This window comes from Macaca thibetana, chromosome 5 (genome assembly GCF_024542745.1).
Source record: "Macaca thibetana thibetana isolate TM-01 chromosome 5, ASM2454274v1, whole genome shotgun sequence".
NCBI classification, from domain to species: domain Eukaryota; kingdom Metazoa; phylum Chordata; class Mammalia; order Primates; family Cercopithecidae; genus Macaca; species Macaca thibetana.
This window is the reverse complement of record NC_065582.1, coordinates 136938666-136963166: the sequence shown is the minus strand read 5'-3', so window position 1 is coordinate 136963166 and position 24501 is coordinate 136938666. Positions and strand designations below refer to the sequence as shown.

The window sequence follows — 24501 nt, the reverse complement described above, 5'->3', positions numbered from 1 at the left end:
TTTTTCCTTAACAATCTATTAAGAATTTAAGGCATTAGCAGTTTGATAAAGTATTTCTTATTGAGTCAATGCTTAAATTGAATCCATTCAAGAATACTAAAATATAAATATGCTTTCCCAAATATATGACCAACTCACTGTTTAGATTTAACTGAGGCATATACTTTTGAATTATTTTTACAATAACCATAATATTTTTATCTGTGCTCCTTTCCTTCCTTGTAATAATGTCATTTGTTTACAAAAGTGTATTTTAACTTCTATATCAGATAAAAACAAAGTACCCTATTAAGAGTTCACACCTACAACCGTAGTATCATCAGCATTTTACCTAGGCAAAGGAATTCACCAGCCTGTGAAATCGAAACAGACACTGTCATAAATAAGTATGCACCAGATGGAACTTATTTATTTAACAAGTGGGTTACATATTGGAAAATACAAGACAGTTGAGAAATGTTGGAGATACTTTCACCTAAAAGGAAAAAGCAGTCAGGAAGGAGAGACAGTTACAGAATATAGAATTCATGCTGCATAGTTCATGCACAAATCAAGGTCAAGATTAATCTGCTATGGTGTAATTTTCTGAAATAATTTTTATTTTAGTTTTAGTAGTTCACATATTTTGTAAATTTGAAATGCCATTAAATGTCCACTTGTATCTTTTGGAATATGCATCTGGCAGTGTTAAAAACAAATTTTCAAAAAGTTATAATATCTATTATCCCACTGAATTCTACCATCAAATCAAAAAAGAAGAGCTAATATTTACAGAGCACAATGAGCTAGATCAAGCTTCTCCAATCCGAGGCCCAAGGGTCACATATAGCCCAGGATGGCTTTGAATGCGACCCAACACAAATTCATACACTTTCTTAAAACATAATGAGACTTTTGCCAGGCACGGTGGCCCACACCTGTAATCCCAGCATTTTGGGAAGCCGAGGCAGGCAGATCACCTGAGGTTGGGAGTTCAAGACCATGCTGACCAACATGGAGAAACCTCATCTTTACTAAAGATAGAAAATTAGCCAGGTGTGGTGGCGCATGCCTGTAATTCCAGCTACTCGGGAGGCTGAGACAGAATCGCTTGAACCCAGGAGGCAGAGGTGGTGGTGAGCTGAGATCGCACCATTGCTCTCCAGCCTGGGCAACAAGAGCAAAACTCCATCTAAAAAAAAGAGAGAGAGAGAATTTTTTTTTTAACGTCATCAGCTATTGTTAGTCTTAGTGTATTTTATGTGTGACCCAATACAAGTTTTCTTCCAGTATGGCCTAGGAAGCGAAAAGATTGGACACTCCTGAGCTAGATGCTCTACGGAGCAGTTTGAATTCATTTTGTTTCAGTCTCATAACAGCCCTCTGAAGTACAGTTAATACTGTTATCCCAGTTTTACAGATGAGAAAATGAAACCTAGAGTAGTTAAGGAACCCCTTCTAGGCTGCAGCTGCGAAGTAGTGTAGTAAGGTAGGAGTACAGTTCAACAGTCTCTTAGTAGTAGAATCACTTTGAAAAAGAAAAGATTCTAATGTTTGCCCATTTTATGACATTATCCATTGATAGTGAATGTATTCCATGTTAGGTTTTATCTCTCTAGTGCTAACAAAGTACCTAATACTTAATGAATATTGAGTGAATGAACTGCCAGCACTCTTGTCTTCCCTAAGTTATAGACTTTTTTCCTGTGCTTTCTCTTTAGCATTCTATAGAATTTTCCTAAATCTAAAACTTTTCCACTAAAATGGCCTCGAATGCAATTTTATGGGCCCTGTAGTTTATACAGTTTAGGAGAGGGCTCTATAAGAAAAAGAGGAAAAATTATGAATATAAAATTAGTAGGGCTTTGTTTCCAGGGATTTGAAAGGGACTCATGCAAGTGAAGGCCACTAAAGTTTAAACTACCTTAACTTCATAGTAAATCCACCTCTGCCCTGATCTATATTAAAAAATATTGCCTCCCAGAGTTAGAGATCAACCAGTTCTTTCCTTTAAACTTCCATGAATTTGTTGCCCTCCTTGCATGCATGTTTAATATAGTCAGTACTTTTTGTGATATAATAGGTTTGTGCCAACCTAAAGTTGCTTTTGAAGCCTCTCCTGGTGCAAGGGCATATGATTTGATCTTTTGCGTTATTGATTAAAATAATTATTATTTCTCAGTAACATTTCCATGTTTTGTCCTGTCACTTACGCTAAAGAATACAGTGGTGATTAAAAAATTAATTTCTGTTTTAAGGTCTTTGATTTGTTAGAAATAAATCAGGTGATTTTTTTTTTTTACTCATTAAAGTTTTATTTCTTAAACTTTGATAATGTTACATACTGTATAAAAAATAGCTTACCTAGTATAAGTTTTGAATTTTATTTATTGATTTTAAATTGGATGTTTGTGTATAGAATATGGAACATACTCAGACTTTACAGCATTGAAAGTTTATCAACTAAAATTATTGTAATAAAAATTGTAATAATAATTATTAATATCTTGAGAAAAATTAAGTACATGTGGAAAAATTCTGTATTCTCACATAAAAATGATTTATACTTTTCACATAGTAACCTTCCTTGGGGAGTAATTTTCATAATTAAAAGAGCTGAATTATACTATAATTCTGTATTTTAAACAAATATTATAGATAGTGTAAGATGTAAGCCTGGGATGTGCTGAAAATTCAAAATCTGGTTGTTCCTCTGAATCCTAAGGGAGGAAAATAATGCATATTTTGCCATTTTAAAAAAATTGTATTTAAATATTAACTAGGCTTTAATTATATAATTCCCTTATTTTTAAAGAATAATAATCTCAAACACATTTACTATTCTTTGCAAAGTTCATTAGGGTGAAGACTTTGCCTATTAAGTTAGGGTTACTCAGGGACAGGAAGCTAGTCAACTTTTAGGTTCCTTTTCTAACTAGGAGAGTTTCTTGTGGCTGCCTCAATACGTATTTTTATATAATGTGTAAATGTCACGAGACTTACAGAAACTAAGCAGCTCATTTAGAAAATTTCATTGCCAGCATTATAGAAACATTTGAAGTAAAAGGACTATAAAATTATTTTCTAGAAATTCTGACTTTGAAAAATATAGGTTTCTATGTAAACAATTATAGTAATAATTTAATGCTTTTTTAAATAAAAGGAAACCAAAATAATGCTAAAATTATTGGATAACATATTTACTATTGAGTGCTGGGCCTTTTAGTAAAATAAGAACTGGTTAATCAATCAGTGAGCAAATATGTATTTAATTGGCGATGTACCATATGGTGCCAGGAAAAATATAAGAGTATACTTAGTAGACCCTGCCTACATCCTGGCTGGGAGTATATATAGTGAATGTCACAGGTGTGACATTGGTAATTGGTCTGTTTTGTTGTATTTATTTGTTGCATATCTATCCAACAGTCTGTCTTATATTTTTATTCATTTGTTTTAAGACAAGGTATCACTCTGTTGCCCAGGCTGGAGTGCAGTGGTGATCTTGGCTGTCTGTAGCCTCGACCACCTGGGCTCAAGTAATCCTCTCGCCTCAGTCTCCCAAGCAGCTGGGTTTACAGGCATGTACCACTACGCCAGGCTATTTTTGGATTTTTTGGTAGAGATGGGGGGTTCGCCATGTTGCCCAGGCTGATCTTGAACTCCTGAGCTCTAGCAATCCACCCACCTCGGCCTCCCAAAGTGCTAGGATTATAGGTGTGAGCCACCACTCCTGGTCCTACCTTGTTTTTGTTTGTTCGTTTGTTTTGTTTTATGAATTTCAGAGCGAGTTGAAGAATCAGTTTTCTTCACTTTCATGTGCATATTATGAGTTCAATATTTGTTTACAATTCTTTTTTTCCTGAAGGAAATTTTATATACCTTGAAATATACAAATCTTAAGTGTACCATTCAGTGATTTTTTTTTCTTTCTTTTTTTAATGTTGGATTTCCTGATCTGTTTTTGCCATTAAAATGCTTTTATTTTATTATGGTCTAGTCAGTGAGTTTTAACAAATACATACATTACACTTTTATCATCTAAATCCCTACCAAGATAAAGAACGTTGATTAGACGTTAAAGATTATTTTTCAATATAAGATATACCTTTACAAGTTTGCTTTTAAAAAGAAAGAATCACTAAAACCATGTGAAGTATTTGTAAGTATGCCTAGTGGGCCATGGTTTTGCCTTGGGAAGCAAACATTTGTGAAAACATTTTGCCTGCTCATGTTTACTATAGGGAAAGGTACTAGAAGTCATCACCAGATATAAACCATGAACAGGAAGGAAATTCGGAAGTGGTTTTTGGTTGCATTATTGTCTGTAGCTACCTGTGTGCTTACATGAAGCCACATGCTACAGCTCAACAGAATTGCCTTCTTATTAACCAGGATTTTATTCTGAAAATAAAATATAAAGCCATTACCTAATTCTTTTAAAAGTACTCTAGAAGAACTTCTGATCTGGAAGCTGATGATCCAGTCTACCCTCTGCTTTCAGCCTTTCTGGGATGGTGAAGGTAGTGAAGGAAGTAGGTAGGTCCTTATGCTTTTAAAGGAGGATTCTTAAAAGAAAGAGAGTGATGTCTGTGGTATGGAGTATTGTAAATGATAGCTTAAATCAGCCATTTGCCCCTGTTAACAACACAGATTTAGGGATAACCCCAGGGAAAAGAAGATGGAAGATATTAGCTAGCATTAGGTTCTGTTATCCTGATTTCAGGTTTGTTTTCTGTTGTTTTTTTTTCTTTTTTTTTTTTAAACAGTATAAAGAGTTGCCTGTAAATCAAGTCAATGGCAACCTGTGCTGAAGTTTTGCCTGTGTGATTTGTAAGAGTTCGTCCTGTTCAATAGCACTGAGACATTTGGCGTATTTAAGGTTTACTTAAAACTACTTTTGATCTGTGAGAAAGTAACCACAAGATGCTAAGTGATTATTTAAGCTGCTTTGGCTATCATGTTAATTTTCTTTGAGTAACTACATCTTTCATATTTCATACAGTCCTCAAGAAAAATTTTATTTTTGTGTTCCTCTTTATGTTTTTTTTTTCTGATATGTCTATACTTAATACCCTGTTTTCAGTCTGAGATCCCAAGTAAACAGCCTGAGACACCCGATGATATTCCTCAAAAGGTAAAACACAAATTACAGTAAAAGAATGTAAACTACTTGTAGTTTTGTTTTTTGTTTTCTGGGTTTTTTTTAAGTGCATGCTAGATTAGACTAACTTAAAAGATTGGCTTTCAATTTGTTCTTCCTATAAGTTCCTTAGAGTTGAACAGTTGATTTCATTCAGGCTGAGAGACGTTGTTCTACTGTTTCTCAGCTTTTTCTAATTGTCTCTTTTTAGGATTTATATGCTGCTCACTAACAGGCTGAGTGTTCACTGCTCTCACTACAAAAACATGTATTGCTTCACACATAAACTAACAAATTATGAGGCATGTTAGTAATGGGCAGCCTGGCGTCTTCAACTTTTCAGTTACTCATTCAATTCTAAATACTAAAGTGTGTATTTTGAGAATGCAGCAATGTCTCCTCTTTTAAAAGTTTTTTTCAGTCAGAATGAATGGAAACTAAGAGTGTGTGATCACTTTTTAAAATACAAATTTATTTTAATTAGTAGAAAAGTTAATTATCATTTTTATATTCCAGAAAGATGAAAGTACGTAATTCAATAAAAAATGTAGTTTTTTAGGACACAGAAGTACACCTCAAAATATTTAGAGAAAAATTCTTGTAGGTCAATTTTGAATCTGTACATGAAGTCAGTAATCAAGCAGATGCTGTCCCACATCTATTAATTCATTGTCTTGCCCATCACTAACAATGCTTTTATCTTTTTAAATATTAGCAATTTTGAGTTGAAGATACCTCATACAAAAGAATTTTTATGGTACAAAATCTACTACCTTCCTTTCATTTTCAAAAATAGTACAGTGTTCTTGTTTGTTTACCCATCAGATCCTCCAAATTGTAATATTATTTTACATCATTTTAATACTTTCCTGTGTCAAGTAATATTTTCAGTCTCCATTTGCTGTATATCATTCCTCAGTTCACTGGCAACTCTGTTTCCTTGCTCTGTGCCTGAAAGGCTAATGTGGCTTCACTTAGTTATTTTTTTATCTAAAATTTGGTTCAGTATCTCATTCTACATGTCTCACCCAAAGGACACTTGTTTTCCACTTTAGTTGGAAATCACTTAAAAAAAATGTTGCTTGAAAAGGGCATTGTTGTAAATGATGCATATTGACTATTTGAGTTTCAAGAGTAGACCGATAGTAGAATTTTTTAAATTACATATTCTTGTTTATAGGAAAGTAAAGTCATATTTAGAAGGGGAAGGTTTCAAAGCATGTTTCAGATTTCATATTTTTAAAATTATTAATCCATGGTGTGGGTCTAATTCCGATCCGAGGATCCTATATACATGCCAACTTTTCCCTCTGTCTGATATTTTGTAGGATATTTGAGATCTTAGTTTCTCATCTTCTATGATTTTAAGGGGAAAACAATTTAAGTCAGTTGGAGAACCTGTTTTGAGAATAAAGGCTAATCAGGAAAAGAAATGTTCATGTATCATGTTCTAAGACATCAAATCCTTATGTTTCTAGGTAATTAATTTCTTCTTCAAAATGGACTGCTGTATGTTCTTAATATACTCATTTAGTTGAGTTAGTTATGCGTCATATTACTTTACATAATAGACAATGAGAATGAGCAAATTGGAGAGAGCAGCTTGCAGTGGCAAGCTAACCAGAGTGTCAACTGGCATAAAACTTCTTGATTCCTTTTTGGGTCAGGACTCTCAGAAGGATCTGAAGAAGGTTTTGGCCGTTCTCAGTGAAACCTGGGAATATAGGAAAGAATAGGGCAATTGAGTCTGTACCTCCAAGTATTTGAACTACACACTCACACTGATTATTCTGAGTGTGTGGACCTTTAGGCCTGACCTAATTACTTCACTTGGGGTGGAAGCAAAGTTCCAGGCTCCTCACAGACTAGACAGGCTCTTTGCAGCTCGATGCTCTTCAACAGTGAGCATTCTCTTTACTGGATGGGGAGGTTTTCTCATACAACAAAGAAGACACACTGCACTAACACAGAAACGTTTTTTGGCTAGAGATTATTTCAGGAAGAACAAAACTGCTAATATTGTTGTTTTATGTATGTCTTTAAAAAACTCAATGGAATTTTAAAACAGAGAAACCTAACCCAAAAATGTGGATTTACTGTATATACATACAGTCTATGAAAAGCCCCTTTAAAAAGGTAACACACCTTGACACCATACCTTTCCTCAAGAATATTATGTTTTAATTCTTGATGATAGTTATCTTCAGTCATTTTCTTTTGTCACTTCTTAGAAACCTGCTCGATACAGAAGAGCCGTAAGTTATGACAGTAAAGAGTACTACATGCGACTGGCCTCTGGCAATCCCGCCATTGTCCAAGACACCATTGTGGAGAGTTCAGAAGGCGAAGCTGCTCAGCAAGAACCAGAGCATGGGGAAGACACTATTGCTAAAGTCAGAGGTCAGCCTGCCTTTTTGATTTTGATTAAAAGTGATTTTGGAACATTCTTGTATTTGAATTCATACAAAAATTTGAGCAACTGTAAATAGTAGGCCCAACTTTTAAAATATCTATACATATTTTACCATCTCACCCTTCTTAACGATTGATTTCTTTGTCAGAACTAAAGACACTTGCTTTTGTTTATTGCCTACAAATGAATGTCACGTGCCCATTGGCTTAATGGTTTTTTAATTGTATTTCTCAGAATCCTCAATGGCACTTGATATTTAGTTTTTTTTTTAATATGCATATGCATTTTTTCATGACACAGCCTCAGAAGGTCTTGAGAACATGTGCCTCAGCACTTGATATTTTAAGTTAAGGGCTTAATAACTAAATATTTATAAAATTAAAATAACTATTAAACCTGTAATTAGTGCATATTAGCCAATAGTAAGGAATAATGGTTTTTCTTCCTATGAGTTGAGAGAGATTATCCCAGATCTAAACTTTAGGAGCTGAATAGATGATGAATTGGACTACAATGTCCATAGACTTTCAGATTCTGTACTTTTACATTGGTGCCCTCAGCCTGAAATGGTTTCTTCTTTTCTACAGCTTCTCCATTATCCTTACCTTAACACATCCTACTCAGTCTTAAACTCACTGGTCATGTATAAAATCATCCTTCTCTAAAGTCTTCTCCAACTCCTCTGTTCACTGATAGTACTTTGCGCATGTCTGTTATAGCAGTTTCAGTGATTTTTCACTGCTGTATGTTTCCATTTTCTAGTTTATGAGTTTTTCTCAAAGACAGATTGTTTTTTCTTACTTTATAAATTTTGACACATGACTAGCACAGAATGAGGATTCAGTTCGAGTAAGTAAATCAATTGGTTGTTTTAATCTTAAGCCTCTGATTCAACACAAATTCAAAACTCTTTGTGTATTCTATACATCCCTAAAGTGTAAATTAAGATTTTAATTAAAAGTTAGTTTTAGAATTAAAAACTAAGAAATTAAAAATGAGTTTTCATGAGTTAATAAATTAAAAATTAGTTTCGGATTGTTTTAAAGCAATCTGTTTAGGACTGTGTCAACAAAAAACACTATTTAAATTGTGATCAGTTTCTCCTGTTGTTATACCTGTTCTCTCATGTGATGACTATGACTTACTAAACATTTTATAATTGTTCCAACATTTTCATAAAATCACTGAAACTTTTGGTAGTTGAACAGAGATTAAAGCCTTCTAATTTTGTTGACATTGCACCAGCACAGTTATTGAATTGGGTTCAAAGCTATTGCTGGATACAAGCCAAGGTATAATCCACAGAGTTTGATAGATTGTGTTTGGGTCATTGGCTCTTAACTTCTCTGGCCTGATTTTCCTAATCTCTAATTGAGCTAAAAGCATAAATATACAGGGTATTATGCAAGACATAGAAATGGAGGTTTTGATTCATTAAGCTAAAAATAATGCAGCTGTAAGCTTTCTCCCCTTGTGGATGTTCTCTGGAGGATTTGATCTCTGTTGCTTACTTATTACACTTGTTCGAATATGAAAACAAGGCTCTTCTCAAGGCAAAGCAAAACCTCTGATAAGTAATATTCAAAGGATAAGACTCAGGCTGACTTGTGCTTTTCCAAAGTGCTTAGAGCAACTGTAACAGGCAGGTATAGTGTTACTTTGGATGGCACAAAGAGTATTAATTTAATCAAAATATGTGATTTAGCATGTATTTTAAGGATTTCTCATACTTTGGGTCCTCACTGGTTACTATCAACTGATTTTAATTTATCCTACTTTGATTACTAAAAAGTTGTCAAAATGTAGGTAGTAAAATGTTTCCTTAATCTGCAGATTAAATTATATGTCCCTGTATTATAAAGAATTCTGTTCTTTCTGACCTGGTATTTTGATCAAATTAATTCATGTATGAAAAACCGTACTGCCACTTGTGAAATGAGGCATGAAATAGTCTTCAAGAGTCCTCCAAATAGGTGGGATATCTTGTAATCATGTTTATTTTTTACTTTTTTTGAGACAGAGTCTTGGTGTGTCACCCAGGCTGGAGTGCAGTGGCATGATCTCAGCTCACTGCAACCTCTGCCTCCCAGGTTCAAGCGATTCTCCTACCTCAGCCTCCTGAGTAGCTGGGACTACAGGCATGCACCACCACACCTGGCTAATTTTTTTATTTTTAGTAGAGACAGGGTTTTGCAATGTTGCCCAGGCTGGTCTCAAACTCCTGACCTCAGGTGATCGGCTCACCTTGGCCTCCCAAAGTGCTGTGATTATAGGCATGAGCTACTGCACCCAGTCATAATCATGTTTATAGTTTGCTGTCTTTATTTTTGTGACAATACTTGATTATTTATTCATGGTGTCCCCTTAATGACACCTACCTAAGCTACACCATTCTTACTATTATAGCGTTCTGTTATCATCATCACCTGACACTTACTGAGAATTTATTATGTATTAAGCATAATGCTAAGCACTTCACATGAATTACCTAATGTAGTCCAACAATCCTCTAAGAAGATACTGTACTTGTACCAGGTGGTTTTTTGTTGTTGTTGTTGTTGTTTTAAGACAGAGTCTTGCTATATTGCCCATACCCGGCTCTTGTCCCAGTTTTTTAGATAAGAAACTAAGGTTCAGAAAGTTGAATAATTTTCCAAGGTCATTAACTCCAGAGGACTATGTTCTTAACCACTGAATGTGCTACCTCCCTATACCTTCCAGAATTGTCTCAAATTGGATATCTGTAGAAGGGACTACATGAGACTAAACTGCTTCCGCACAAGGTCCTTGCAATGCCACATGGCCCTCTTGGTTATTATACTGTAGGTTTGGTCAAGCCTCCTCTAAAACGCTCCCGATCTGCACCTGATGGAGGAGATGAGGAGAACCAGGAGCAGCTACAAGACCAGATTGCCGAGGGCAGCTCCATAGAAGAGGAGGAGAAAACAGATAATGCTACCTTACTGCGTCTGTTAGAGGAAGGAGAAAAGGTATTGTGCTTCTGAAAAGTAAGGATTGTAAATATTTCAGTAACATATTATTAAGACAACATGAGTTGATAGGGTAGCTGTGGAAAGTAAATGCTTTAGCCTCTGTAATAAAATACAGCTTTAAGCAGCCTTTTGGGTTCAGTACTCTACTTCTCTCTTCTGTAAGGGTTTTCTCACTCCCCTGAAACATTAAACAACATAAGGTTTCATCAGATACAGTATTAACAACTGGCACCTAATTCTCTGTCTTCCTCTATACCACAGATCTTGCCATAATTCTCTATTTCAAGTCCATGTAGACAGCCTATTCAGCAATCTGGCCTTGTATTTTTTTCTACATCTCTGTAATTCCAGTAATAACCTACCAGCAGCTTCAGCCAATCTGGACTGTCACCTCCAGCCTTGGATTATTTAGCCCCTACTGTCCTTCACTCACAGAAGATATCACCTTCCTATTTCTCACTCAACCTCCAATACCCTGCTGACCTCTCTGGTCTCATTCCACTGACTCTGTCTTATAACCTGATCCCCTGCAGCCTGGTACACCTTGGAATTCATTACACCCACCATGTTGTGTTTTTTTTCCACTCTGCACTTTACTCATTGTGTTGTCCATGTTGCATTGCTATAAAGGAATACTTCAGGCTGGATAATTTATAAAGAAAACATGTTTATTTGGCTTAACACTTCTACAAGCTGTACAAGCATGGCACCAGCATCTGCTTGGCTTCTGATGAGGCCTTAGAAAGCTTTAACTCGTGGCAAAAGATGAAGGGGTGCAGGCTTGTCACATGGTAAGAAAAGGCGCTCTTGTGTGAACTGATAGAGTGAGGACTCATTACCGCCAGGACGACACCAAGCCATTCGTGAGGGTCCCACTTCCATGACCCAAACACCTCCCATAAGGCCGCCCCTCCAACAATGGGGATCACATTGCAACATGAGCTGTGTAGGGGACACACATGCAAACCATGTCACTCATATTGTTTTTTCCTGCCAAAATGCCCCTCTTCCTTTTACTTGCTTAACCTTTATCCTAATAAATCCTGTGTGTTATCCCATTTATCTGGATGTTTGTAATAGTCAAACATAGGAAGCTTTCTTTGACTCTTTTGCTAGCTCAGGCTTGGTTGGATACCCTTCCTCTATACTTTCATGATGCCTTATATATATCACTCCGTATTATGTCATAATTACTTGTTCCAATATCTTTCTCTTGTCCTAGATTTTGAGCTCCTTATAGGCAAACTGTGTCTTATCCCTATCTCATTGCCTTACACAGGTCCAGTTGCATAATAGATAACCAATAAACCTTTGAATGAAGGCATGATTGGTTGAATAAACAAGGGAATGAATGACGTGAATGTGTCATGAATATCACCTTTTTAAAGGATGTTCTTTTGTCTGTTACATTAGATCTTGGTATAAAACCTTTGAGGTCTTACGCTCTAAGTAGTCACTAGAAATTGGAGTATAATCAAAACAGTTCTGTTCAAATGTGTGCCCTAATTAATATTGAATGACAATACATTAAGAAAAGATCATGTAACTATAAAAGTACCCCAGATATGAAGGAAGCACAAGAGAGGCTTCTACGGACTGGGAAGCATTCTGTTTCTTGGTCTGGATGCTGGTCACACCAAATTTTTAGCATTTGAAAATTAATCCAGCCATACACTTAGGAAATAAGCATTTGTGTGTGTGTGTGTGTGTGTGTGTGTGTGTGTATGTGTGTATATATAATATATGTAAGTATGTATGTGTATATATGCATAAATATACTGCAATAGAGAAACTTTTAAAGTATATCAGGATTGATCAGATGTAGCAATGAAAATTGACTTATATTTAGATATTTTAGAAAGCTTACTACAATGCTTTCATTTTTAAAACTTTTAATCTCATGAGTACAGTTTTTGCTGTAGTTGCTTTAAGTTTTAATAGTGCGGGAAGTGTATTCAAACTGACATTTGTTTAACTCTGATTTAATTGCTGATTTTTGTCTTGACTCATGTTGAACTAAGTTTAAGCAAGAAAGAGTTTTTACAAAGAATTAGATACTGCCCTTTGGAGAGAAAACAATACTTACTTTGAGAGATTTAGCAATGCTCCTTCCTATGAGGAAAACACAACTTCTGCCAAGCTTGGCTTTTTGCAACAGTACAATAGTCTCCAGGGAGCAGAATCCAGGTGGGGAATGAATAGAAACAAATTCTACAGTTCCATTTCCAGGGGATATGATGGAAAAAGAAGGTAAACTGTGTGGAAGAGAAAGCAACCAATAATTCCTAACCTGATTATGTACATTATCTCACTTAATTCTCACAAGTCAATTAGAAATTTACAAATGAAGACATGGAGACTCAGAGAAATTAAGAAACTTGACCCAGTCTACAAAGTGGCAGAACTGGAAATTTACCCTGAGTTAGCAGGCCCTGCAATTTTCACTCTGTGTCATCTTGCCTCACATAGAACACAATCCTATTCTAATCTCCTTACATGTATGCCTCAATTCCCTTTCCTGCCAAGCTTGCTGTGTCTGTCTCCCTTCATGAGGGCAGGAGCCTTATCTAATGTTCTTCACTTTTAGAAGCTAGCGCATATGTGCCTGGCCTACAGAAAGTACACCCAGAATATTGAGAGAGATGGGATTGGCAGATGAGTGGATGGGTATGAAGGAATTGTTTAGTTTTACTCTAGTCAGGTGCAAATCAGACTGTAATCTAAGCTTATTCTTCGGAATATGTTTAAACTCTGATTTAATATGCTTAGCTCTAGGGATGCCATAATAGTCTAACAAAAATTGATCTTTACAAAATACCTGTATTAATGAATGTTTATGGGCTTCTTTATAGATCCAACACATGTACCGTTGTGCTCGAGTCCAGGGCCTAGATACCAGTGAGGGGCTCCTTCTTTTTGGTAAAGAGCATTTTTATGTGATTGATGGATTTACCATGACAGCAACCAGGGAAATAAGAGATATTGAAACCTTACCTCCAAAGTAAGTAAATGAATGAAGAGACACAATGTATGACTGTCTTTAGAAGACAGAAAGTATATTTGCATAGTTTTCTTTTTTAATCAAAAAATTGTGTTCTAGGTAATGTTCTCTCTCAGTTTGTGTGTATTCATCATTACATACTCACAAAGATGATATTCAGTTATTTTAAGGTAATAATGAAAATGTTTGGCTTCTTTATTAAGATGAAAGCTAAATAACATTTATTTCTGTGAATTCTGAGTTATTTATATTATAATCTATATATTTATAAATTTATTCTGAATTTATAAATCGTCCTTTTAAAAAATATAGCAGATATACAATTGTAGAGAAAATGCAGGTAACTGCACAATACTCCTAAAAATGAAAGAGCATCATCAGGTACTGAGTACCCTAGAAACAGCATGACTAAAGCATTAGCAGAGATTTACTGACTGAGTTGTAGGCATCTTCCTTTTCTTCTGCTGTCCTGTGATGAAACTAATAGTGAGTAGTGGAAAACTCGGGAGAGAGACCAAGCTAGAAAAAGGAAAAGAAGCTTAGGGCTTAGAAGATCAACAGGCTGGCTGCTTCTCTTCTTTAACATTTTCCTAGCACCCTTGAATACAGACATTGTTTCTATAGTTCATTCCTAGGAGATATTTCAAATAATTACTTTCAGCAACAGTCAGGGTCACATGAAGACTTTTATGGGTCCTTTTTCCATACAAAAATATTTAAACTTATATGTTGTGACTAATGGTATAAATATAATCACATATGAAAACATTTTTTTCTACCTTTTTCTACCTAAAAGTTGATTTTTTTTTCTGATTTTTAAAATAAATTAAGACATTTTCTTGGTCCCCAGAAAGTATGTGAGCTGAAGCACTGTGCTAACCATGTCTGGTGAATAACTTGGTCCTGACAGTAATAGGGGAGTTTTTAAAATTGCATTCATCAAAGGGGGTTCCTTGTATCTCAGGTAGCTAACAAATTTTTCTTTTAAACGTATTTTTTAACTGAAAATTCTGATATATATTATTCCTCCATCCTGTTCATGTGTTTAAAATTAGCTCACCCTTTGTGGAACAGTAAATTCATCTCTTGCTGTGTTTTTGTTTATTTGCTTTTTCTCTTGGCTGCCTGTAGTATGCATGAGCCAATTATCCCTAGAGGAGCCAGGCAAGGTCCTAGTCAACTCAAGAGAACATGCAGCATTTTTGCATATGAAGATATCAAGGAAGTTCATAAAAGGAGATATCTCCTGCAGGTGAGTCAATTTAGTAGTACTGTTTTGTCCTGTTTCTTTATTCTGAAAATGTATTATTTAAAAATTGGTATGTGCCATGGAAACCCTCAATAGGATCTGCACTTATTTATTTATGTATTTATTTATTTATTTATTTATTGAGACGGAGTCTTGCTCTGTCGCCCAGGCTGGACTGCAGTGGCGTGATCTAGGCTCACTGCAAGCTCCACCTCCCGGGTTTACGCCATTCTTCTGTCTCAGCCTCCTGAGTAGCTGGGACTACAGGTACCCGCCACCACACCCGGCTAATTGTTTCGTATTTTTTAGTAGAGACGGGGTTTCACCATGTTAGCCAGGTTGGTCTTGATCTCCTGACATCGTGATCCACCCACCTCAGCCTCCCAAAGTACTGGGATTACAGGCATGAGCCACCGTGTCCGGCCAGGATCTGCATTTAGAATAATTCTTAGATTTGGTTATAGACAGACTCAGGTCACCTCAGGTCACGTGGATGCATAATTTTGTACAATGCATTTCTCTTGTTTAAACACAACCTAAAATTTGAGTGATTATCTTTGTTATCCATCTTTCCCTGTAGCTATCCAAATTAACATTTTAGTTTTCTTCTAATATAAAAATTACATCCTTACTATAATTTTATAAAATTATAATTGTATAATAATTATTTTTATTCTGTTATTAAAGACTTTAGAAATAAATTGAGCAGAATAAGAAATATCTGTTTATTTTGTAGCTTAATCTTCAGGGAATTCATGACTTTAAAAGTGTTAGCAGATTAACTTCTTGAACATTGTAGAAATTCATAGTGGAAAAGTTAATATATAATCTTATTTGTGAACTTCTGTTTTTTCTTAATGTTTTTCTCTCTGATCATTTCAGCCTATTGCTGTGGAAGTTTTCTCTGGAGATGGACGGAATTACCTCCTTGCTTTTCAGAAAGGAATTAGAAACAAAGTCTATCAAAGGTCTTGTTTGTTAGGAACACTTTGTCTACTACTGTGGGAAGAGATGGGAGGGGGAATCTTTTCTCAGTTTTGCTAGTTTTTAAAAATCTAGAATTTAGATCATTGAGCCAACATCTTTGAAGAAAATAATTTGTATTATTGTTGCCAGCCTCTTGAAACAATTGTTCTTCTAACTTTTAAAATAATGCAATTCTATTGTGACATACCATTTTTCCTCCTGCTAACTTATAGTAGAAATCATCAAAAACTACTTTTATCACTAAGTCCTGTGTCTCTACATACAAAGGATGATGAAACTGTAGCTTTAAAAATAAAACTTCAGTTTCTTTTTTTTTTTTCTTGAGACAGAGTCTCGTTCTGTCACCCAGGCTAGAGTGCAGTGGCCTGATCTCGGCTCACTTAAAACTCCGCCTCCCAGGTTTACGCCATTCTCCTGCCTCAGCCTCCCGAGTAGCTGGGACTACAGGCTCCCGCTACCATGCCCGGCTTATTTTTTTGTATTTTTAGTAGAGACGGGGTTTCACCATGTTAGCCAGGATGGTCTCAATCTCCTGACCTTGTGATCCGCCCGCCTCGGCCTCCCAAAGTGCTGGGATTACAGGCATGAGCCACCGTGCCTGGCCAAAAATAAACCTTTACTTTCAAAATAAGGTTTCTTTGTATTTACCAAAATGAAGCCAATGCAGTTTCTTGCTATTGAAAGCAAGGACTGAGTTCCCTTAGAAATTTAATTTACGTGGGACTTTTCTCTGGCCATGGAAGGGATGTTGGATACCTTCATCCTTGAAAAAGTAGTATAGCTAAATAAGGCAGATAGTCTAATTTAAGCATATTTTTATCTTTAATAAACTATATTTAAAATTTCCTTTTAAGCGAAAAACAGGCCAAGCTATGCAATGGCTCACGTTCATATCCTCAGCACTTTGGGAGGCCAACGAGGGAGGATCACTTGGGTCTAGACTTCAAGACCAGCCTGGGCAACATAGTGAGACCCTGTCTCTATAAAAAAATAAAATAATTAGCCGGGCATTGTGGCGCATGCCTGTAATTGGAGGTTGAGGTGGGAGGATTGCTTAAGCCCAGGAGGTCAAGGTTGCAGTAAGCCATGATCACACCACTGCACTCTAGCCTGAGTGAGCAAGGCACTGTTTCAAAAAATAATAATTTTTGCTCTGTCACCAGGCTGGAGTGCAGTGGCATGATCTTGCCTCACTGCAGCCTCCGCCCGCCAGGTTTAAGCAGTTTTCCTGCCTCATCCTCCCAAGTAGCTGGGATTTCAAGCATGTACCACCACACCTAGCTAATTTTTGTGGTTTTAGTAGAGATGGAGTTTCATTCACTATGTTGGCCAGGATGGTCTCAATCTCCTGACCTCATGATCTGCCCACCTTGGCCTCCCAAAGTGCTGAGATTACAGGCATGAGCCACCGCACTCAGCCTATAAATTTTTTTAAAAAGGAAAAGCAACACGTATCTCTGGTATTTAAAGATCATTCTCTTGAATGTGTGAATAATAAGGCTATTCTGAACTAACCATGTAGATGAGAGGCATTCTCTTGCTCTTTGAAGGGTGATGTAGATCCTGGCAATCCCTCTATTATAGAAAATTTTTATATTTCAAATTATTTCCATGAGGAATAACTAAACCATCCAACATTGCTTCTCATTGCAGTACAGTAATATTACCTGTGAGCAGCTGGGAAATGAGGGTGGTTCAAATAAAGCACGTGTGGATGTTGATTGGTAGCCCAAAACTCCTTTCACATATGGGAAGAGCTAAGTAAAGTGATTGAGATTCACTTTTACTTATCTGATTTTTTAATTTCTAAAGGTGCTATTGTTTTTAGTGCTAAGAAATTATTTCCTATTCAGAGAAGTCCAAAATAATAGATTTTGTTATGGGCATTTATATTTGGCTCTGGATGTCATCATATTTTTTTTATAACCCAAAGAGTATTCTAATTATTATATATTCCTTTTGCCTGCCATTCAGTGGGTTATGGGAGGGTAGATGCAACTATGAACATCTAAACAAATCATCCTTTCTAAAGCTTCCCATTAGATCCTGACTGAGACTTCATTTTCAATTTTATGCTGTTTTAAATTTTTCAGGTTTTTGGCTGTAGTGCCGTCTCTAACGGACAGTTCAGAATCCGTATCTGGACAACGACCAAACACGAGTGTGGAGCAGGGGTAGGTGGTTTTTTCCTTGAATATTACAGTTTAGTAGTGAAGTTGGGATGATTCATATCTGGACAGTATTATTTAACATTTTAAATGAGTGTTTTTCCCCTGGTGGTTGCAAACTTTTTTAAAGGAAGAAAAGAAAAAGGTATGCATAATCACTATGTCAAATCACTGCTCACATTTTGATCAATTACCTTCTGTTCTTTAAAGCATGAGTACATTGTTGTGTACATAACTGAGTTTATACTCTAAATACAAGTTTTTATCCTGCTTCTTCTCTTCAGTGTTATATTTAAATATTACCTCTTGTCTTTAAAAAACTATTCAGAAACATAACTATCATTTGCTACCTATTCATCACATATATAAAACATCATGTAATTTTTTGATATTTCATCTTTGTCAGGTTTTTGCTTTTTTTAAATTATTGTTATTATTATTATTTTGAGATGAAGTCTCACTCTGTCACCCAGGCTGGAGTGCAATGGTACGTCTTGGCTCACTGCAACCTCCGCCTCCTGTGTCCATGAGATTCTCCTGCCTCAGCCTCCCAAGTAGCTGGGATTACAGGTGCCTGCCACCACACCTGGCTAATTTTTGTATTTTTAGTAGAGACGGGGTTTTGCCACGTTGGTCAGGCTGGTCTCAAACTCCTGACCTCAGGTGATCTGCCCGCTTCGGCCTCCCAAAGTGCTGGGATTACAGATGTGAGCCACCGCGCCTGGTGTTTATCAGGTTTTCTTATCATAAGACTGGAAATGTGATTCTTCGTTATTATTTTTTTTATTTTTTTATTTTTTTATTTTGAGACAGAGTTTCCCTCTGTTACCCAGGCTGGCGTGCAATGGGGTGATCTTGGCTCACTGCAACCTCTGCCTCCTGGGCTCAAGCGATTCTCAGCATCAGGCTGAGCAGTTCTCAGCCTCCCGAGTAGCTGGGATTACAAGTATGTGCTACCATGCCTGGCTAATTTTTGTATTTTTAGTAGAGAAGGGGTTTTGCCATGTTGGCCAGGGTGGTCTCAAACTCCTGGCCTTAAGGGATCCGCCCATCTTGGCCCACCAAAGTTCTGGGATTACAGGCATGAGCCACCACGCCCGGCTATGATTCTTCATTATTTTATTGTGGTAGAGTCCCCTTAATAAAACAAAGAGTAGGAATTTTAAGGCTCTTGATACACAAAACCAACTTGATATTCATAAAAACTATACAAGTTTATATTGTACTATTAGTGGATAAGTTTGTCTCAATAGATACTTGCTAACTTTGTGTATTATTATTATTATTATTATTATTATTATTATTACTGGGACGGAGTTTTGCTCTGTTGCCCAGGCTGAAGTGTAATGGCATGATCTCAGTTCACTGCAGCCTCCGCCTCCCGGGTTCAAGCAATTCTTCTGCCTCAGTCTCCCAAGTAGCTGGGACTACAGGTGTGCGCCACCATGCCCAGCTAATTTTTGTATTTTTAGTAGTGATGGGGTTTTACCATATTGGCCAGGCTGCTCTCGAACTCCCTACCTTGTGATCCACCCACCTCGGCCTCCCAAAGTGCTGGGATTACAGGCGTGAGCCACCACACCTGGCCTGTATATTAATTTTTTTATTTTATTGATTTTATAAAATGTTTTCTCATTTTTTAAATGTATATTTCTTTGATTATTAGTAAGCATGAGCTCTGTGTATGTTTATTAGCCATTTAGAATCATTATTTGTAAATTGTCCATATCTTTTGCCTATTTTTCCTTTGAGATCTTATTAATTTGTGTAGGATTTTTCTACCATAAGTTATTACTCCTTTGCTTGTCGTGTTTGTTGCAGATTTCCCAGTTTTCCTCTAAATTTTGCTTTTTGACATTTACGTTTAAACCTCTGTTTTTGTGTATTCTGAACTGTCAGTGATTCCTTTATGCTCTTTATAGCCGCATTTCATGTTAGCGATGCCTTCTAGATGACATAGCCATTTCAAGAATCTATAGACCCAGCTCCATTTACATCACTCAATAAGTGGTAGCCTTTTATAATCCACTGGAAAGAAGCAGTGCTTTGGGGCTGTAAATTAATTATTAGAGCATGCAAGAAAATGACTTTTGAAAGTTCTAGAGATTATGTAATTTGTAAATAAAATTTGATTCCAATCTGTGTGCCTCTATATATGTTGTGTATTTCTCTTTAAGTTTTGTTGTTATTTTTTTATAGCCAAGCCTTAGCAAACACAATGCTAAATACATGCTTTTGTTAACCCCAGAAACATGTTCTGCTCCTAATCATTTGTGTTGTTGTTAACATAAATACAGGAAGTGAAAAATTTCCTTAAAAACATAATGAGCCTTTTTTCTACTTGTAAGCAAATTGTTACTGCTTCCTAGATAATCTTAAACTTGCTATTTCTTTGTTCTTGCTACTTCCTGTGCTGAGTTGGCAGTTGTTAAAGAACTTTTAAGAGCTCAGAGGCAAGAAACAGAAATTCTTTTCCAACTTTAGTCTTCCATTTCAGTTGTTCCCTTTCTTACGATGTTGAAGAGTGATCATGGCTATTTTTCCAAAGAGAGTATCTTGTGCATTCAGTTTGCCTGATGGAAAGACTATCTCAAAGTGGAAAATAGTACCATCGAGCTGGATGTGTTTAGGACCTAAGGTTTACGAATGTATTAATTTCCTTTCAGAAAAGAAAACATATAAATACTTTCTCCTGGTTCCATGACCAATTATTAATTATCAATATTATAAAGCTGATAAACCTTAAATAGGATTTTATAACATTTTAAGGAAGTCTGCTGTCCCCAAAAAAGTAATGCTTAAATTTCAAATGGCCTGGACACCAGTGACTTTCCTGTTATACAATATTCATATTTTCATTCACTTATTTAATGTATTATGTACGTACTGTGTATAGAGTATTATATAATATTTCAGTTATTCTAATTAAGTATCCTTGGATCTGTTTGCTTAGTGATTATACTAAAAATAAGAAAGACTATGGTTAGAGTATGGCTTATGCCTCTAGTCCCAATAATTTGGGAGACCGAGTTAGGAGGATCATTTGAGGCCAGGATCTTGAGACCAACCTGGGCAACATACCAAGACCCCATCTCTACAAAAAATAAATTATAAAATAGTTTTAAAAAGAAAAAGAAGGCCAGGCACTGTGGCTCACGCCTGTAATCCTAGCACTTTGGGAGGCTGAGGTGAGAGGATCACCTGAGGTCAGGAGTTCGAGACCAGCCTGGGCAACATGGTGAAACCATGCCTCTACTAAAAATACAAAAATTAGCTGGGCGTGGTGGTGAGTGCATGTAATCACAGCTACCCAGGAGGCTGAGGCAGGAGAATCAGTAGAACCCAGGAGGCAGAGGCTGCAGTGAGCCGAGACCATGCCACTGCAATCCAGCCTGGGTGACAGAGCAAGACTCCATCTCAAAAAAAAAAGTTGAACTAGATCAGTGTTCTTCCAACTCTTTTGAATATGACCTAGAGTAAAAAATATATATTACATTCATCCCAAGACACATAAATGGAGTTATAAATACTCAAACAAAATTCACAAAAAAATACTTTCCCTTAAGGTATGTGATGCCTTCTGATGTCCTCTGTTTTCTTCAATTCAGTTCTATGTTACTTCATATTTCAAAACGCTGATCACAGCCCACTAAACTGATTTTATGACCCACTAATAGATCCTCCACAGTTTGAAAAATTCCTGGACCAGATGACTTAAATTTTTCAACTTTATAATTTTTCAGATTTAAAATTTTATTGCTTCTAATTTATTGTATTATGTATTGCTTTTAGATCTGGGTTGCTTAGCACTTTGGTTGGAGAGAAGTCTGTGACTCAGAGATGGGAGGTAAGTTTAATGAATATATGAGCTTCCTTAGAAGTTTGTAGTTAGAGTAGAAGTCATACAGTTAAAAGCACTTTAATTATCCATAAAATATATACCATAGAGAAAATATTTTATTTTCATTCTTTTTAGAAAAAAAAGTATTTCATTGTTCTGAAATCTGTTAAAAAGAATTTGTCCTTTACATCATTTTGCATATAAAATTTTAAAAGCTGAACATAGTGGAAATCATTGATTGCTCAAAAATGAATATTCATCTTTTTCCAGAGAGGTGAAATCAGCAACTTCCAATATTTGATGCATTTGAACACTTTGGCTGGCAGATCATATAATGATCTCATGCAGTATCCTGTCTTCCCCTGGATCCTTGCAGATTACGACTCAGAGGTAAATCTTAGTAGAACACATTTTCAAAAATAATTTTAAAATACTACAATTGAAGCAGGGTGCAGTGGCTCATCCCTAAAATCCCAGTACTTTGGGAAGCCGAGGCAGGCAAATCACTTGAGCCCAGGATTTCAAGACCAGCCAGAGCAACATGGCAAAACCCTGTCTCCACTAAAACTGCAGAAATTAGCCAGGTGTGGTGCCAAACCCCAGTTGTCCCAGCTACTCAGGAGGCTGAGGTGGGAGGATTGCTTTAGCCCAGGAGATGGAGGCTCCAGTGAGCCAAGATTGCGCCACTGTACTCCAGACTTGGTGACCTACCAAGCAAGACTGTGTCTCTGACAAGAAAAAAAAAAAAAAACTGCAGTTGCCTAAATGTTTTATTTGGTTTGTAGTTTAATGTTCTCAATAGGCACAGGCACTTAATTCAAATAGATGAGAAGCATTTAGCACAGACATATACAAAGTTTGGATAATTGACCAACTTATTGAGTACTGGCCATTAATTCATAATATCTATTCAGTTTTTTTAAGTGCTGATTAATTTGCATCTATTGGTGGATATCAGAATCCATCTGTGTACTTTGAAGTGTTTGTTAGGAAAACACAAAGTAACCCTTCTACAAAACATTACTGCCACATAAAAGAAATTTTTTATACTATTCCAGAAAGCCTTGGGAGAAGATTTCCAACAATTCAACATGTACCTGACAAGTCTCAAAATCAAGAGCAGATAGAAGCATATGAATGTTTTGATTCCTCTCTTCCTTTACCTCCTGTCTGATAGACATCTGATTATTTTGGAAATGAACCGTAGCAGGCAAAACAAAAGACACTTAGCCCTAGGTAAACAACCAAAAAGATTGTTTTTAAAATTCAGAAATTCATTAGACCTTCTTATTCACTAGAATCATGGCTGCTTATCCTTTCAGAAATTTTATACATCAATATATTAAAAAGGATAAAGCTTCTATCCTCAGAAAATTTTGGTCTAATGAAAGAATGAAAGGAAATCCACCCTTTATGCATGGACGTACGTTAGTGTATTTGATGTTTGAATCTATATATTTGCTTGTATAGTTAATTTGCATACCTAATGCATAATACATAAATAATAAAAGGAAAAGAAGAGATCAGGAGTAAAGATTGATAAGTGAAAATATTTTTTCTTTAAGTCCATCAAGGAAAGTTAGAAAGAAAGTGTAGATTTTTAAAGAGACAGAAGTCCAAAAGAAATGTGGTTTTCTGAGAAGGGAGTGGAGAACTTTGTCAACCCATATTTAAATATGTATCTTACATGAACATGACAGATCCCATTACTGAACCTTCAATTCTCTACCTCGTTCTCCCGATGCAATTCTGACCCTCACTGTGTATTCCCCATCTTAGGAAGTGGCACCATCATCCATGCTGTCTTACAGGCTGGAAATTATTTTCCTACTGTCCATGTCTGCTCAGTGGCCAAGGCATTTCTACCTTTGTCTCCATCAGTGTACCTAGTGTCTCATTTCAGGCCCTCTGCATCTTCTATTGGACTGTTGCAGCAGCCTCCTAACTGGGCTTTATGCTCTAGTCTCTCCTTCCTTCACTATGCCTTCTACACTGCAGCCAGTTTCAGGAACACTAATTGAGTCATCCCCCTGTTTAAAATCATTCAGTGACCAGGTGCTGTGACTTACACCTGTAACCCCAGAACTTTGGGAGGCCAGGGAGGGCAGATTGCTTGAGTCCAGGAGTTCAAGACCAGCCTGGGCAACACGGAAAACCCCATCTCTACAAAAAATACAAAAAAGTAGCCAGGCGTGGTGACAAGTATCTGTAGTCCCAGCTACTCAGGAGGCTGAAAGGGGAAGATCACTTGAGCTGGTGAGGTGGAGATTGCTGTGAGCTGAGAGTGTGCCTCTGTACTCTGGCCTGGGCAACAGAGCAAGAAGCTGTCTCAAAAAAAATAAAATAAAATAATGAAGTAAAAATAAATAAATAATAAAATTATTCAGTGAATCACCGTCATAATTTGGGAGAGAGTTGAAAATCCTCACTATAGCAACCTTTTCATTGTAGCTCCTGTGTATATATTCCTCATGTCCTCCCAGAACAGCTATCGTGGGGCACCCCAGATCCCTCTTCTGTAATTTAGTGGCTTTTCACACACAGCCTGACCTGCCCGGTGCCCATCGTGCATTTCTTCTCTCCACCAACTAACTCAACTGACCAACTCCACTTCATCCTTCAGGAAACACTCAAGTACCAGCCCTGTGATGTGGACCCTTCTGTTCTTTTTCTCCTTTGCCTTCTATTCCCACACTGCCCTATAGTTCTATAATATGGTACCTATGT

The 24501-nt window shown here is 36.5% G+C and overlaps 2 protein-coding genes across 12 annotated transcripts in view; one reads left to right on the top strand and one right to left on the bottom strand.

The window, feature by feature from the left end:
* Window positions 1-24501, bottom strand: part of OCIAD2 (OCIA domain containing 2) — a 1147735-nt gene that overhangs the window by 607154 nt on the left and 516080 nt on the right. The gene's annotated exons all lie outside the window — the stretch shown is intronic.
* WDFY3 (WD repeat and FYVE domain containing 3) overlaps window positions 1-24501 on the top strand; it is a 309436-nt gene that overhangs the window by 248213 nt on the left and 36722 nt on the right. For 9 of the 11 annotated variants that reach the window (XM_050790042.1, XM_050790041.1, XM_050790040.1 and 6 more), the window contains 9 exons: window positions 5066-5116; window positions 7354-7522; window positions 10362-10525; window positions 13381-13529; window positions 14661-14781; window positions 15661-15746; window positions 17859-17939; window positions 21726-21780; window positions 22045-22164. In XM_050790042.1, coding sequence (XP_050645999.1) covers window positions 5066-5116; window positions 7354-7522; window positions 10362-10525; window positions 13381-13529; window positions 14661-14781; window positions 15661-15746; window positions 17859-17939; window positions 21726-21780; window positions 22045-22164 — 996 coding nt within the window. The remainder of the gene's footprint in view (window positions 1-5065; window positions 5117-7353; window positions 7523-10361; window positions 10526-13380; window positions 13530-14660; window positions 14782-15660; window positions 15747-17858; window positions 17940-21725; window positions 21781-22044; window positions 22165-24501) is intronic. The other 2 variants (XM_050790039.1, XM_050790036.1) reach the window with 1 other exon arrangement.